General features: G+C 41.0%; 1 protein-coding gene across 5 annotated transcripts in view; it reads right to left on the bottom strand.

The window, feature by feature from the left end:
• LOC149165308 (uncharacterized) overlaps positions 1–18151 on the bottom strand; it is a 427682-nt gene that overhangs the window by 307200 nt on the left and 102331 nt on the right. For all 5 annotated transcript variants that reach the window (XM_089431106.1, XM_089431110.1, XM_089431109.1 and 2 more), the window contains exon 4: positions 11581–11637. In XM_089431106.1, coding sequence (XP_089287232.1) covers positions 11581–11637 — 57 coding nt within the window. The remainder of the gene's footprint in view (positions 1–11580; positions 11638–18151) is intronic.

Raw genomic sequence — 18151 nt, 5'->3', positions numbered from 1 at the left:
ACTACTTCAGAACAAAATTCAGATCATGGTGACCAAGAATACCTTGTGTTGAATCCTATAAAGAAGAACTCGACTGTTGAGATTAGCTGGCATGAAGAAAACGAAGTTACAAATCTAAGTGCTCCCACCTCACCGGAACTAGATCTTCATGAGGAGGTCATTCAGTCAGCTCATGAACAACAAGGTGAGATCTTTGCTCAAGCAAGTGAAAAAGTTTTTCTGCATGAATTTGTGGTAGACGATATAAATGATCATCTTGTGCTTCAAGGACCATCTGAAGTTTCTTCTCTTATGATTGATGAATGTATGAGAATCTGGCTATCATATCATATGAGGATGACTTACCACGTATTCAAACTACAAAAGATCAGATCATTCAGGATTCCATTTCAGATTCTTCCTCATATGTCTCATGTTTTGAAATGTTATTTCAAAAGGAGATCTGCTCATCTACTTGTTCAGAATTTTTTGAGGACCAGGAACATACTTTTTCCGAAGCACATGATGAAGGCATATCAGAATTTGAAGCAAAGGATACCTTGTTCTTTCAGCAGGAGGTGGCAATGTCAAGTCTTCATGTTTTCCAGGATCCAATGGCAGAATTGTTGCAGCCAGCAGTGATAGTGTTTATTGCAATGTTCAGTGATGAAGGAGATCATGGTCAACTATGTTTTTGGATGCCCAGTGATAGGTTTGTATTGTTGGCCAGAAGATCTAATCAGGAGAATCAATCAAGAAGGCATCTGCTTGATTGGTTGCATTGGCATTTTGATATAGTTTGATGTATATAGTCTTGTAAGAAACACCAGTGGTTGTCATCATGATTTCACATCATGATGGACTGCTGCCCTTCTCTTGTTTTAGTTAAGTCAGTCATGAGTCATTTGTGTTTGGTCTATTCAGTGAGTTTTTTCAAGTTATTTCAGTTTGCCATCGAGTAGGTTTGAGTCAAGCTTCAGTTAAGTTTCAGTCAAGTTTTCATTCAATAAATGTGTCAAAGTTTTTTGTCAAAGGTGTAAATAATGACTCCATTGCCCAATGACAAAAGCACTGGTCTGTTCTCCCAGAGGTCTGAGGTTCTTGGTACCTCCAAGGAGCTACCATCCCCATTGGAGCCAATGTTAGTGTCGGTCTTGAAAGCCCTCCATCAGTGATCAAAGCTCTTTGCATTTTGCATTAGTAGGTGTCTCATTAGTGTCAAATGTTGCATCCCGTTAGGCATGCCATAACCCTGATGGAGGAGCTGGTCTATTTATACCCCTCTTGGCTTTGCTGGATCAGGTCATATCAGTCATTAAGTTTTTCAAGCTTGTCTTGTTTTGTCTCAAGGTCAAAGGTCCTAGGTCTAGGGTTTTGGTCATTTATCCTTGCAAGGTCATGTCTTTGAATGTCCTTGAGTGCCCAGCAAGCCAGAGGGAGGATTGTAAACATGTTTCTTTGATATTTTCATCATGTACAGTTCATTTTTAACCTTGGATTTAAAAACTCTGTTTTTAAAGCCAAGGTCATGTTAAATTTTTGTAAAAAGAATGAAATTCCAAAAAGTCTTCAAAAAGGCAGCAATAACCCTGGTCCCCTTGCCAAAGTCCCTCAGATGATCTACCTGCAAAAAGAATCAAGTCAAAGCACTCAAAAAGTCAAATTCAAGATAAAGGAAACCAAAAAATAAATGTTTTAAAAAGTGTCAAAAATAAACTTTATAAAGTGGGTTTATGGATGAAATCTTTTCAAATGGAGTCTATAAAGGTTCTACTTCCCTCCTTTTACTCTCATTGTGCATCCCAACGCTTGGAAGAGAAGTTTGAGAGAGTGATTGGAGAGAGGAGCGAAATTGCAGTGATTTCGGGCAGCTGAGTGGTGCGCGACCCGTTGAAGGAGGTGTGCGACCTGTTGGGCGGTGCGCGACCCGTCCAGAACCCCTCAGCAGTGCAGAAATACTACGAGCGCGACCCGTTGGGAGGTGCGCGACCCGTTGGGAGGCCTGCGCGACCCGTTGAATCGTTTGCCTGCAGACTTCAACAACATTCCTCAATCTCCCTTCAAATCATCCAAATTGTTCGAGGTAGGCTCTTTACACATTGTCTTGGAGGTTAATGATGGATGTAAGCCCTCATGCTATGATTTTAACCCCAAATCATGCAAATGAAAAGACTTATATGGCTGCAATATTCATGTGCAAATTGTGCTAGGGTTTATGGTGTTTCAAGCTGTTTTTCCCTTTGATTGGTTTCCTTCCCTTCCCTTTTGCCCACCCTCATATGTACATTTCTTTTCCCCATGATTATTTTATAAACGAAATACAAATCCCCTTCCCATCCCTAAATCACTAAAACTGAAAACCCTACCCCTCTCCCAAAGCATCAAAAAACAAAACAAAGTGAAAACCCTAATTCCCCTCTACCATATGCATATGCAAGATAACAAAAACTGTTGGTAAAATGTCAACATGTGTGGTGTATGGTTTCCCTTTTGTTTTTCCCTATTAAACATGTATGCATATGATCCCATGTTCACTTTTATGCATGTTTTTCCCATATGCAATAATCTTTGCAAATGATTTCCCTATTACAAATATGTGTTCCTATATGAATATGATTTGCAAAACTTTCCCTTGAAATTCCCTGTTATTTTTATATATTCCCATTCCTGGTTAAAAAGTTCCCTCCCCTAACGTTTCCCTCATGTTTGGTTCCCCTTGAAACAGCATAGATTTCAGCACTTTTTGCAGGCAGAGACAGCAGTTTAGTTTGTCCACTTTGCTCCAAAACCATGTCAGAAACCGAAACTTATGAGAAAAGTGATGACCATTCATCATCTACAGAGGTTGAGGAACAGAGGAGGCCTCGTAGAGGGGGTAAGGGAGGACATCATAAGCGGGAGGAGCCTACTTCTTTGGCAGAATTACAGGCCTGTCCTTTGGCAGTGAATTGCTTCCAGTACATGTCTTGCTATCAGTTTTGTGAGAGGATCTCTCGGATTCAGCATCATAGAGAGTTGGCCCGCTTGTTTGTCTTACACCTTCATGATGGACATGTCACTCTGGCAAGGGTGAACTTCACATTGACACCTGAGGTGATCTCACAGGCTACAGGGATACCAAATGTGGGTGAGGTGTGGCCTAAGCGCAGGTTGCTTGATTTTGTTCACTTTGAGCCCTATGTCCGGCCATCATTTGTGAGACTTTTGACAGGTGTTTTCCCATTCAGATTTCTGCGGAGCGAGTATGCTCCCCTCGTGAGGCTTATTATGCATTATTTTACCTGTGAGGGCAGATTTTCACAGGTGTATTCATATCACATTCGCCTTTTGATGCATTTCACCCGAGTGAGGATGATGAACATCCCGGTCTTCTTGTTTCATAATGGTGCCCATGTTGCAGAGGAAGACCCCGGCCCAGCAGTACAGGAGCCTTTGCCATTATGGTTTGATTCAGCTAGTAGTATTGCATCAGTTGACACAGCAGGGCATCTCATGGGAGGAGTTCATCTCCCGTGAGTTTTTCACAGTGCCACATCAGCCACATCAGAAGGTCATTCATGAGGAGGGAGGACCATCTCAGCAGCCCGATGCTCCCGTCACCCGACATGTTAGCTCCACTCCTTTGGTCACTTATCAGAAAGGCCCAAGGGCCTTGTTTGCAGCAGCTAGGCGAGTACTATCTCCACAGCAGGTGGAAGGGGTCTCGCCTTCATCTTCAGCTCAGCGAGTGTTATCTCCACATCAGGTGGAAGGGGCCTCGCTTTCTTCACCAGCACAGGTACTGTAGAGGGGCAAAGAGCCCATGATTCATGAGGATCCGGTGATTGATCTTGAGGCCAGTTCTCCTAGCCAAGAGGCGAAGGAGATCATTCAGCATCTTAGGGCTAAAAATGATGTTTTACAGAGGAGACTTGAGGGTGCCCAATGGACCATCACCTACCTGGAGCAGCGAAACACACAGCTAGAGGAGGAGAAGGCACTTGATGAGCTATGGAGGATTCGTAGCGACCGAGTCTTGAACCGTAGGAGGCCCGGTGATCCATTGCCTGCTGACCAAGAGTCACTGCTCATTCAGGAGAATGCCCACTTGGAGAGGCTGTTGGCTAAGGCCAACCAAGAGAAAAATCTGTTGAGAAACATGAAGAATCACTATTGGGCAAGAATGCATGTATGCAAAGCCAAGATGAAAATGTTCCAAAGGAGGTTGTCCGAGGCTCTTAGGCAGAGGAAGAAGACCAATCCACTCCGTATCTTGGCTGAGGCATCCCTCAAAGATTATGGCACTCACTAGCATCAGCTACAGCACAAATCCCAAAAAAAATTAAGAATTTTGGGTAATTTTGGTATTTTTGGGAAATTTACAGGTTTTGGCTTCTCAACGGGTCTCACCCCCGGTGAGACCCTTTGTCATCGTAGCTCCGTTTTGCAAAAACTCAACATTTCTAGATTTGTCATGCAAAGTTACACATGCCTATGGATGGACTTGAGTTTTTATGGAGTTTTGGGCCTCCAAAAGGTCAAAATACATGCAAAATTTGACTTTCTGCGCCTTTTTTGAGTTGCAGAAGCAGTCTTGGGAGAATTGACTTTTGACTGAGCAAATGACCTCCAAATCCAAAAATTCCAGTTGGGTTGGAAAGTAGACTCAGAGACCTTTCCAACGAGCTATCCTGCACCTAATTCTGATACCGGGAAGGCCTCCAAACAGAGCTCCAAAGTGCGCGACCCGTTGAGGAAACTTTGCCAGATTTGACCAGTTCAGCCCAGAAAACGCAGTTTGGCTCCAGTTTGACTTTTTGAGGTGGATGGTGGTCCTCTTGGATGTAATTGTGACACTTTTTGGATACTTTTACTCTTGTTTAACTCTTCTAAAAGTTTCTTTCATGTAAAGGGTAAAAATTGAATGTATGAACTGGTTTCCAAGTTTATAGAGGCAAGCTGTTTTGACTTTCTATTTTGTAGTGCTTAGTTTAGAAGTGGTTCAAACAACTCCTAGGATAGTGAGCTCGACCCATGGAGGCGGGGAAAGAGGTTAGATCATCTATATTATGTACTTTCTTGCTCATTTTCATGGTTGGACTCTTGAGGGAGAAGCTATCACTGTATTATTTCACTTATATCTCTGCAATTTTTGGCTAAGGAAGACCAGGGTTTTGCAGTCATCTTTGGGATTCTTGTGGACTCATGTGTTGATGGTGTGTTTCTCCATGTTATTGTAAGCTTTGTTATGTGATTCATTTCCTTTCTATACTGCTGCATATTAAACAAATGAAGTGTTAAAGTAAGAATTCATGCTTGCCATGCTCTGCTTTTAAATTTGTTTAATTTCTATGTTTTCTACTGTCTAAAGAGAATTCAAATTCATTGTTTGCTCTCTTTAGCCTTCTTATCTTTCTTTCCTAATCATCCACTTCAGCTAAAGACATCAATACAGGCTCCTACCTCGCCCCAAAGACCCCCCTGCAGAAACTGTGTCCAATCCCCGCACCCTAAATTGCAGCTCCTCAATTTGCCACCAAAAACCCCAAAAACCCCCAAATCAACCTTCAAATCAGTTTACTAGCCTAATATCAGTGTTACCGTGTTGGTCATCTCATCCCATTGAAGATCTACCGAGATTGACCGGAGAGAGCCTTCTCCTGCCCCGTAGGGCTAGCTACGAGGCTGAATGGTTTGATGTAGCTTTGAGGTTTGCCTTTTTCAGCCTGAGGTGAAATTTCAAGTGCTAACAGATTAGATTAGCGTTTAGGGCTGGATTAGACCAGCCTTTAGGTCTACGTTAGGACACCCTTTAGTTTGCATCTAGGGCTGCCTTCCATCTGCGTCTAGGGCTGCCTCTTTTCCTCCAACATCTAGGGCTTCCACTCCTAGATTTCTCTTCCACTAAAACCCAACACAAGTGGAGAGAGAAATCAAGATAGAAGTGTGTGTGAGAAATGACACTCAACCTTCAAGTCATCTCCTTTTATACTAAGACGTTCAACACATGTGGGGTTTATTTGGTTGTTGGCCGACCTTGACAAATTGTCTTATAACACAAATCAATTCACAACTCCATGAATACTTATCGAAATCGGATGATCTTTAGATCAATCGTACACCTCTCAATGAGAGGGATCCAAGAAAAATATCAGCTGCCATAAATAAGATGACCCACATGGAGTTTGGCCCTAGTTGCCAATTTTAGCACATTGTCATATATTTGAAGTCATGTTACACTTTGTAGAATGTCATCTTGACTATGTAAAAGTATCCTCCAAGAACTTGTCACCGAACCCCTTCAAGTTGGCCTACAAACGATGAAGGAACTCTCTAGATGATGTCGGCCTCAAGACCCAGTGAAGAGACCGAGCCTAACTCGGCCTCCATTTGAAGAAAGAAGTTCAATCTGAATTCGGTCTAGAAAGAAGTGCGAAGAAAGGGTGAAAAGGAGTGCGAAGAAGGAGCAGGAAAGGGAAGTGCGAAGTTTCTTTTGGGAGACTATCTTCTAGGTATAGCGAAGTTTCTTTTGGGAGACTATCTTTTGGGTATAGCGATGTTTCTTCTAGGAAGGGCGAAGTTAGTGCAGCAAAGTTTCTTCTGGGCAGTACAAAGTTAGGGCAGCGAAGTTTCTTCTAGGGCAGCAAGAGAAGGATTCTTCTGAGAAATAGAAGTAAATACCTAGAGACTGAGATTCTCTAGGGAAAGCTAAGAAGGAGTAGTAAGAAGAATAGAGACAGAGTTGCTCTAGGAGCTTAAGAGAGCGGTTATAGATCAAGAAGAAAGGCGAAGGAAGGAAGAGGCAAACATCAAGGTTAGTGAAAAAGTTCTTGGGAGCATACTAGAGTCAAGGGTTCATGTCATGGTCTTGGTACTTATCGATTGAAGATCTAGAAGAAGAATTTTGATCAGGTTTTCTTCTCAAGAGGTGAGAGGTTTTGGCCTTGGCTGAGAAGCCTATATACTGTGTCACTTGTCTTTTATTGTGTATATTGGTAATTGTCTTGATGAAGAGAACACATTTATAAGCTAACAAAGAAAAGATCATAAGCTAAGAAGTAAAAGTATATCACAAGCAATTATCAAGCAGATAAATTGTTAACATTGAATGCCCTAGATTTCTCAATAATTGAAACATTCTAGTTAAAGTTGCAAACTCAATCTCTAATGTTGCCTTTGACTCTTATCGCAAAGAATAAGTAGAATTCATTTGACAGCCAAGGTCCTTAATTGCAAAAGTTTGCAATTTGGCTCTATCGTCAACTTGTAGTGCCTCCAAGTGCAAGCGCAACTGGTCTATCTTTGAGCACATACACATGAAAAAGGAGAAACCGTTTGGAACAGTAAAAACTAAATAATTTAAGCTTCGTGGAACACAACCTTCGATTGAGGCACAACCAAATGTTGAACAATATAGATCTCATTGTCTTGAAGGATATTGATCCCTCCTCAGAAAGGATTGTGGAGAGTCAATTAGCAGCATTTGAAGATAATGACTTCGGCTAGATGGCCTCAGAGCCACTTGCAACATCAGAGGTTCCAAGGACTACTGATGCACCTATAGGATCAAGGCAAGCAAAAGAGGTAGAGGGTGACACTGATGGTGAGGATCCTAGTCTAGGGGATTCTTACACATCCACCTCTCGGTAACCCCAAGAGAAATTTTTTCCCTATGGTGCAGCTTGCCAGCCAACAACCTTGTTGCTACAAAATCTAAAAGGCCTAGTGCAAAGCCTCACTGGGCAAATCCAAAACTCAGGGCAACAAGAGATAGACTAACATTGTCACCTCAGCAACCTTTCTATAACTATTTTGTGGTATTCAACCACAAGGGAGGCTTCCCTAAAAGGATCACCTAAAAGATATTCAATAGGAATGGCCCAAGATGAAGGATGAGGTCTATTGATTTGGATATAGTATCAACAGAGCCTAGATGGCTGATATAATCTTTGCAAAAGTCCAGGCAATGTATCCCTAGATCAATTAAATGAATTATAGAGCTGTTATAAGTTGGGGTATTGCAGATTTTCAATGATAGGGCATACAATGCAATATAACAGTCGGAAGAAAATGTCTTACAATGATAGATCAATAAAGGATTCAGACCTTCAATTAGATATGAAGGATCTAGCGTTTACAATGGAGTTTTTGTGGCTAAAACATGCATAAAACAGCAATAGAAAGATTATGTCAGCCCTATCAATAGGTTTTAACATGTAAAGAATAGTAGATTTCGCTTTTAGGCAATTATGTAATACAATTCCTATTTAAAGAACAACGACACATAAAAGAAAATTACTTTTTTATCAGTATTTCATATAAACCAAAACTCCAACCCTAAATATTTAGAATTTAAGAGATAAGAAAGAGAAATTAAAATGAGAATAGGGTTTGATCAACACCACTGAGACTAGTGCCTTGCTCTAAAAGGGCAAAGGGAGTCTTCTAGGGCAAATCCAATAAGAACGTCTTTGTTGAAGAGAGTGAGATAACTAGGGCATCTACTTGCAAACCCTAGCAGCTTCCTTTCAAGGAAATATTTTAAATTTAAGAGATGTACACTCAAAGTTCTCTTTGATTATTCAAGGAAAACAATCTTACATATCATAAAGGAACAAGATTTTTAGATAGATTCAGCAATTTTCACCATGGCACATGTAGAAATCCTACTTCACATATAAAACATGCAAAATATAAATAATATACAATAAACTTAAAAAATTCTCACAATAATCACTTCAATCAATCACAAGAAACCATCATCAAGCAAAATTCCATCTCCAAGAGAAATTTGCACCATTAAGATCACATTTTGGCCAAGTAGAAGAGACAAAGATAATGCACATTTCCAAAGAGAGGAGAGTGATGAGTGAATGATGATAATAAAATGAAATAAGGCCTCCTCTATTTATATGAGGTCAAACATGCCTTCCATAATTTTACAAGCAAAGCCCTGAAACAAATTTGCTTAAGCATTCAACAAGTCTAAGGTCACAAACTGACCTTAGGATAGGTCAAAAATATCCCACATGATCTCTACCATGACATCATGTGTGGGCTATTTTTGGTCACAAATCGACCATAGGATAGGTCAGAACTGCTCTCATAATGGGGTACAACAACCGCTGAAATGGTGTTGAAGAAGGTCAAGCCCATCCATCAAGGCGTCTTATTGATGTGATAACACCACCTGGGACAAACCTCCCAAGATCAAGTGAGATCAATAATCATTAGGGATAGAAACCATTAAAGCATCATAGTGGACCACATATAATGCTAAGGGCACAAGAATACTTCACACAACACTCACCTTCAAATATCTAACTAGATTAGCACCTGTAAACAAGTTACCTCACTTATAGTAGGGATGATTAGGCCAACAATCCTATTAGGTGTTTCCATCCCCCAAGGGATTGACATGTCCCAGGTTAGCCCATCAATCCATAGGTGTGTGTGATAATGATGGTTACAAAGTGGTAAAGACTTCAAGGCAGGTGCGACAGCCACGAGACCAGCTAATAGGGGTCCAACATCCTGTGTGTATAGATGTAAGGCAAGACCAATCGTTGTGGAATGAGTTACCCCTTTTGTCAGCATGCTTTTTCCACCCTTCTAGTGCACCTTTTACTCTGATGATTTTTCTCTATTTGGTGCATAGCTTAGGAAACCAAGATTGCATGTGTATCTTTACAATACCCCTTTAAGCCGTAGCAATTTCTCGCTCATTAGGGTTGGGACTTTCAAGAGTTCCTTTCTTTAAACGAAGAATTAAATGCTTGCGGAACTGGGTGATGGCTAATGATGGGGGTCAAGCTCATGCTAGGATTTTTGCCATGTGTTAAATAATGTCTCAGCCATCTTTTGCATTTTGCATTTTACATTTTCTTTCATTGTGGCTTTATATGCTTTTAACTTTCTTTTAGTTGCATCAACCTCTTGGGCCAAGTTTCTGAACCCTGACTCAATGACGTGGATGAAGGATGCCAATCCCAATGACCAGCGGCCCGAAGAATGAAGATGGATAACACGGAGAGATGAAGAGTGGTAAATATGGATTGCCTTGTACACACTACATCAACTAGTGATTCCCCAATAGTTCTCGTCCTAAGCCCTTAGGCTTTAGAGGAGATCCCACTAGACAAGAGTCAAAGACTAACCTCCAAAGTGGAAGTGTGTGAACAAGAAGACAATCGAGATCGGCCAATCTAGTTTACCTTGTGATCCACATTAGGATGACCACAACATTAAATGAAAGCACATGATTGCATGAATGATTAGAGTACCTGCCAATAGATGACTCACCTTCCTTCAAGAAGAAATGTCAGATGGGACAGAGATCCAACTGAAGCAATAGGTAGAGAATAATGGCATAGTGTTGTGTGTTGATCATCATAAGGTTGTTGACTAGTCGGTTGTCCAAAGAGGACAAAAAAAAATTCCTAGGGTTTACCCACTTTTTGGTGGGTACAAGCCTTATCATGACCCACAGATAGCCAACCTCAAATGCCTTTCATCCACTCTCTAGTCAATGCATTCATTCATCTAGCCTACTCATCCAATAAAGGTGGGTCATCAATTACGAGGTACGTTAACCATTCCTGTATTCAATTGCTTTCATTTAATGTTTTAAAGGGGATTCCAATATAGATTAGAAGTTGAGATGGATGATAAGCCACTATCGATTATACACTTGTTCAGTCGTTTCACCTTGGTGGCTATCACTTGCCCATAGTCCAATTTAGCCTTCTTTGAGGCCTTTCTTTCACCGATAAACAAAGGCACAAATAGGAGGCTCTGATGAAGGTAGTGTTCCATGATATCCACACTTAACTTTTGTCATTTTTTCCCTACTTTGTTGTCACATTTTTTGATTGGTTGTTGTTAGTGTCCTAGTTCACTATTGGCCTTGTCCTATGAGAAGAAGGGGTTGCACATAACTAAGATTGTTGCAACTGTATAAATATAAATAGAAAAGAGAGAGAGCATGAGCCAAATGTTAAAATGCAAAATAATGGCAAGGGATGAAAAGCAAGTAAAAGCTAAATTATAACCTAAGTTCTACGCTCTCTTATATTGTCACTCATCCTCGACAGTATCGATGTTTATCATACCTATCAAAGTAAAAGAAACTCTTTATGAACATCCCAATCACAATGAAGCAATAAACCACCCATCACAAAAAGGGGTTAACTTATTATTACAGAGCAATCAATCAATTTTCTTTAACAAACCATCTAAAGAAAAAAGAAAGGTGAGTATGGGTGGCTTGGAAAAACAAAGGTGGCGAAGGTAACTCAAACATTGCTAAAGGGCTCCCTCTATAAAGGCGCTCAAGGGCAATGGTTTGATAGAGGCTTTAGCTAACCAGTTGATAACATATTTAGATTATATTTTCGAATTGTGCTGCAAATGGCCAAACTTTGCAAACTGCTCCTAGAGGGGATCTCATGATTCACGTGTACCCATTTTAATGTGCGTGTGTTTAAGGCAATATATTAACACAAGCACTTCCATCTGTAACTGGTACATGATCACAACTTTGGCAAGGCAAAATACACACTGCTACTGTAAAACATGTGAAATACAACAAAGGCATACTGCTTACAGAAATGACTACTTTACCTTCACTGCTAGATCTCTAAGAAATGCAATTGCAGCATCCTTTTCTGATGGTAAATCCTGCAAATAAATACATTATCCTTCCATGAGTGCAAAAACCAAACAAGCACTAGTAGATAAGACCAAATTTAATGTGAATGTTTACCTACAGGAAAAGTTAGAAATTACTTCGAAACAAATCTGACTGATCCAGAGTTTATATGATTTATACTAACGAGATGACAATGCTGCCATGTGCTAAGCATGAAGCATTACTCAACAAGTGCAATATCAGTACTTTCATATTAGGCTAGGCAAAATAATTCAACTTTAGCACTATATCCTCTCTATAAATGCAAGCCATATTACACCAGGTAAAATAATTCAACTTTACCACCATACCCTCTCTATAAATGCAAGCCATATTACACCACGTAGAATAATTCAACTTTACCACCATACCCTCTCTATAAAACTGGTCTTATATTTCACTAGGCAAAAATAATCCACCTTTACCACTGTTGAAATATGTAACTAGGTTCGGTCTTCATAATGATGAGTGTAATCATGATTTTATGTATTTAATGTAATGAGAAAAATAAATTTATTATTATTGAACTTGAGGCATGGGTTTCATGCTCAAGGAAAAATTTATTTTTAGGTCAAGCTCCCATTGTCAGCTCTTAGGAAAGGTCACTGAGTCGTAAAGTCAATTGAGTCATTGTCATGTATTGAAGACCCTCCAAGACCTCATCAAAGTGCTAAGTACAAGTCGGCCTTCAAAAGGAGCAGTCAGCCTATCTAGAAGGACATGTCGGCCTATTGGACAAGTTGAAAAGCCTATATAAAGGAGCACTCCGCCTCATTCAAGCAACCACTCATCAAGCATCACAGAAGTTCGATCTAGAGACAAGGAGGAGCCTAATACCCAGCAAAGGAGGAAGAAGGAAGAGCAAAGATTTTTCTAATCTGTTTTAGGCCAAAATTCCTTCACACGTGCGAAGATTAGGGCATCTCACTGCAGCAAGAAGACCAAAAATTACAGTCACTCTAAGCAGACCGAATTTGGGTTACAAAGAGTTCATATTGTAGGCCGAATTGTTGAAGAGGAAGTATCTTACCAAGAGAAGAAGAAAAGAGGACAATTTCTCCATATTCTCACTCACACATGTGGCCTAGGGTTTCTGCAGTAAGGCCGAGTTGCAGTCAGAAAGTTGCAGGTCCAAAAAAGAGGTCGAAAGAGAACTTGTTGCCACTAGAAAGCAAGTTTGACTAAAGTTGACTTTGTTGAAAGAGAAGCACATCAGGGAGAGGCATTGACTTGGTCTTGGAGGGGTCTTGGTCAAGAGTCAAAGGTCTTGGAATTTGTCAATTGAAGGTCTATAAGAAAAGAAAGAATTCTGGTGGGTTTTCCTCTCAAGTTGGAGAGGTTTTGGCCCTAGCTGATCGCCTATATCTTATGTCCTTTGTCTCATTGTTCATTATGTTTTGGTAGTTGTTTGATGAAGAGAGCACAATAATAATCAAGCTAAAGAACAATCTAATCAAGAAAAGTAAAAAGTCTTCATTAGCAGTTATCATTGTAAGAGAAATCATCTTATCTCACTGCCCTAGATTTCTCAACAACCACCACACCCTTTTATAAAAAGGGAACATATTTCAAATGTTGATTTTTCTACAAGAATGTACAGCAAATACAAATTTCTGCCAGGTAATTGCTACCAATGCTTTTCAACCAGTATTTATGCCAGTGCTATCATTGAATAATTACACTTCAGAAAATTTCAATAATAAATACAACGGAAACAGTAAAGATCATAGAAAAATAGCCATGCACAATAGAAACAATATTTTTACCCTGGGAAACCCAAACTTGGTAGAAAACCCAACAACTTCTCTTTAGGAGAAATTATTCTTCAACAAGGTTTACAAATCAGCAATGTCTAGAAATTTGTGCCAATAATCCAAGACCAAATACTAGTCAAACCTGGTCAAATAATCTGCTGGTCAACGCTGATCACCAGTCAAAAATCAGCCCTGGTCAAACTACTTCCTGCGGTCAACCCACACATGCGGCCCTCTGGCTGGTCAGACTAAGGTCAAATCCACACATGCGAACTGCAGTCAAACCCTCAGTCAACTATGTACGATCTGCAATCAAATCAGAAGTCAAACAGCTCGGTCAACGCAAGTCAAACTCGGTCAAACAGATATCAAATCAACTCAGTCAACATCTTGTCAACTTCGGTCAAACTGTAGTCCACACATGCAGCTCTCCAAGACATAAGGGAATGATGAAGAGAGAAGAGAACTTGCTCTTGCTTTATCGAGAAAATGAGATGTCACGTCATCTATTTATACTTGTCGAATGAGGAAAAATAACCCAAGGGACACGTCCCTTCACCATCTTGGGCAAACTTGTCACTCCAAAAATAAATTTTATTTTAATTTTTCTAGGCTGACTTGGAGACCCCTTTTGCCATGCGGGAAGACCTCCTAATGCTACAAAAAATCAACACTCCCTCTTAGCGAGGTAGGTATTCTCCTTAGCTGCAAACGGATTTCTTCTTCCTCAAGAAAAGTTCATGAGCTTGCTATGTTGATGTAGTGTCCCCTCACATGCATGTCTATAGATATAGATCACTCCATCCTGGAGCAGGCAATGTGAGTAACCTAGGCCATTTACCCCTGGCCAAATCAACATGGCCCAGCGAAATTATCATGGCTTCTGAGGTAAATGTATGCAACTCCCCTAGCCAAATCAGCATGGCTTCTCAGGAGATGGTTTACCCGATCTTGCAAAGACATCAACACTCCCTCTCAACGAGGGAGACATTCTACATCACGCCAAGCTTGTCTCTAAAGTATACAAACTTCGCTCTAGATAGAGGCTTGGTGAGAATTTATGCAATCTACTCGTCTGTGCATATGTACTAGAGCTTCACTATTCCCTTTTGCACCATGTCTCAAATGAAGTGATATTTGATCTCAATATGCTTCAACTTGTCATGAAAAACTAGATTCTCTAAAAGCTTAACACAACATTGATTATCACAAAATATCAAGGTCATCTCGAGCTCCTCATCTAATAGTCCTGCAAGTAACTCCTAAAGCCACATTGCTTCCTCACTTACGGCACTAGTTGCGATATACTCTGCCTCTGTTGTATTGAGTGCAACAAAAGTCTACTTCCTACTAAACCAGGATATCATAACCAATCCCAAGCTAAAGCAGCACCCCAAGGTGCTCTTTCTATCCTCTGCACTCTTGGCCTAATCTGAACTAGTATATCCCTGCAGCCTCACTTCACCACCTGAGACATATCTCAAACCATATCCAACTATACCACGCAGGTACCTCAACACATGCTTTGTTGCAACCCAATGTATTTGCCTCGGCTCGAACATATACTGGCTTAGGGTGTTCACTACAAAGCAAATATCTGGACTGGTGTTAACCAAGTACATCAAGGATCTAATCAACTGGTTGTACATCGTGGTATCCACCAAATATGAATTTGAAGCAGAACCACTCAGCTTCTTTAGATTGGTCACCATACATGTAGCCATGGGCTTACAGTCCATCATACTGGATCTCCTCAAAATCTTAACAATGTACTTCCCTTGTCCAAGGAAGATATCATCAGGCCTCTGCCACAACTCCAATCCCAAGAAATAGTGCATCAGGCCAAAAACCTTCATCTCAAACTCTAAGGCTAACTCCCTCTTACATCCAACAATGGGGCTTTTTGTCCTAGCAAGGAACAAATCATCCACATACAACACCAAGATCAAAGGATCGCCACCAACAATCACGAAGTAAAGGTCAGGATCCACAACACTCTTGGTGAAGCCCAAACTCATCAAGTATCCATCAATCCTGGAAGACCATGCCCTAGGTGCCTGCTTGAGTCCATACAAAGCCTTCTTCAATCTACAAACATGAGACTCCTTCCCGTGTACCTTGAAGCCCTGAGGTTGTTCTTTGCACACTTCCTCCTCAATCATACCATTGAGCAATGTGGTCTTTACATATGTTTGATGTATCTTCCAACCCATCACTGAAGCAAGAGAAACAACAATTCTAATAGAAGTGTACCTGGCGACTAGAGAAAACATCTTGTCATAGTCCACTCCCTCTTTCTGGGAGAACCCTCTCGCCACAAACCTCGTTGTATACCTCTCGATTGTTGTATGCTTGATCTTATAGATCCACTTGGAAATCACCACTGACTTTCGTTCTAGTCTCGAAACTATCTCCCAGCATCATTCTTCATGATGGCCTAATACTCTTCCATCATGGCATCCTTCCAAACCTGTTGGCCCATTGCCTCCTCATAACTACAAGGTTTAGAATCAATGATGTGGCTCATTAATGCCATACAACCCAAGTATCGTTGTGGTCGTTTGCTCTCCCTGAAAGTACCATGGGGAGTTGCATGCCCTTTCGCATCCTACAAAGTGTCATGAAGCCACGCTGGCCTCTTCTTGGTCCCTGCAACATCTCTCGGTGGGTCAACTAGTTGTATTGTTTCTATGGACTCCTCCTGATCATCTAAAGCATGAACATCTGGAATAGATGGACCTATACCTGCAACCTTCGGAGCCTCTTGCTCCTCACTATCAATCTCCATATGAGACTCACATGAGTTGATACTGCCATATGCCACGACCTAGGTTGGACGTGTTAATAATCTGCATAGTCACCCCACTCGAACACCAATCACTCTTCTTGAGTCTACGCCCAAGCCCTTAGGCCATACAAGAAACCCATCTACAAATGCAACTCTGTAACCTCTATCCTCCAACACTAAGATAGAGAGCAGGCTCTTCTTCAATCATGGTACAAACAATACATTTCTCGTGTGTAGTAAATCTTTAAACTCTAACTGAAGCGATGTTGATTCATCATTCAATTCCTTCCACTAGATACTTGGCATTATCTCCAAGTTCCACCTGCCACTCTGAATCCTCCTTCGTCAAATCAATGAGAGAATCTTGCAAAATTGTCATGTGCCTAGAAGCACCACTGTCCACCAACCAAACATTGCTACCATTTGTAATAGTCCCTATAAGAGCGGAGACGAGGAAATATTCCTTCAACTTCTTCTGCGGCGGAAGCTCATCATCATCATCAACATCGACTGTTGATGCATGTTGCTTTCCCTTTCTTTTATTCTAAGGATGCAAGGATGCATAGTGTCAAAAATCATGAAAAGTGAAGCACTTGATCTTTGACATATCCTTCTTCTTCTGATCCTGAGCTGGAGTAGGTCTTCTACTTGTATTCTTCTTATCAAACTTTCCAAAGTTTATTCGTCTTCCTTTTCCTTTCCTTGCACGGGTTGCAAGAGCTTGAGTTTCTTCCTATGGATTCTACAAGTTGTTCTTGGACAATAGTCTGGCCTCCTCTTGGACACAATCAATCCATAGCTTATCAAACTTGGGTAGATTCTCTCATGCACAAATTCCTTGAACAAATGGATCCCATGAGGAAGGGAATCCATTGAGAGTCACTATAACAAGTTATGTATCATCAATAGAATCTCCAATGGCTCTAAGCTCATCTCTCAACTAAGAGACTCTCATAAGATAAGAAACAATAGAATCTGATCTAGACATCATAACACTCCGAAGTTGATGCCTCAAGGTTAGCTTCCTGCTAGTGTTGCTACTCTCGTACAATCCCACCAAAGCATCATACACTTCTTTGGCAGTCTTCAAACCAGCAACATGAGGAATCAAGTGATCCTTTATGGAATCTATCAAGATTCTCTTAGCCTTTGGTTCATCCTTGTTATACTTGGCTTTCTTGTAATATTCCTAATTAGCCATGGCTAATTAGAATATTCGATTTTGCTCAATTTTTCCTTCTATAGTTATTTGTAAATAAAAAGGTGAGGAAAAGGGGACATAACTCACTTTTAGAATAAAAGTCACTTCCTAGTAGCACAACGTTGTGACTTAAAGAGAAGCCAAGGGGGCCAAAGGACCACGCAAAGATGGGGCTCACGCAGACACTTGGAGGGACTGCGCAGATGGAAAGGAAACACGTGGCAAGAGGGGATTATGTTGGAGGAGGTGAGCCTTGGGATTGGGAGAGGCCAATGCTATAAAGGAGAGAGGAACCCCCTCATTTTGTCATTCGATTATGAGCATTTGAGCTAGTCACTTCGACTTGGAGCACGCTCGCTGTTTAGCCTGTCTGCAGCACTATTTAGTGCACTGAGTGTCTCCGTTCGGAGATCTCACCCTTAGCCCCGGGGGACTTCGAGTGCCTACTCAGGCAAGGTATTTTCAGCAGTATTTTTGCAGTAGTTTTGATCTTTGGCATTGAGGTGGAGCTGAGCATTGGAAGACTGCACAGTCTTGAGAGAGAAGGACGCAGTTCCTCTGGGAGCCGTTTCGGATTGAGGATTTGTGGAGGAGTTGAGCTGGAATATTGAGCAAGGAATCAGCTCTTGCATATTGGAGTGGTTTGGCAGAGTTTCAGGCAGTATTTTGGAGGATTCTACTCAGTGGCAGCGCAGGGCCTTGAGGGATAGAGTGGTTCCCCAAGGGGGCTATTTTCGGGGATCGGCCATTTTAGAAAAGCT

Source organism: Pinus tabuliformis, chromosome 5_1 (assembly GCF_031772625.1).
Source record: "Pinus tabuliformis cultivar Carrire ecotype Pingquan chromosome 5_1, CPIR1, whole genome shotgun sequence".
Lineage (NCBI taxonomy): Eukaryota > Viridiplantae > Streptophyta > Pinopsida > Pinales > Pinaceae > Pinus > Pinus tabuliformis.
The sequence above is the reverse complement of the archived record's forward strand: the minus strand, read 5'-3'. Positions and strand labels throughout refer to the sequence as shown.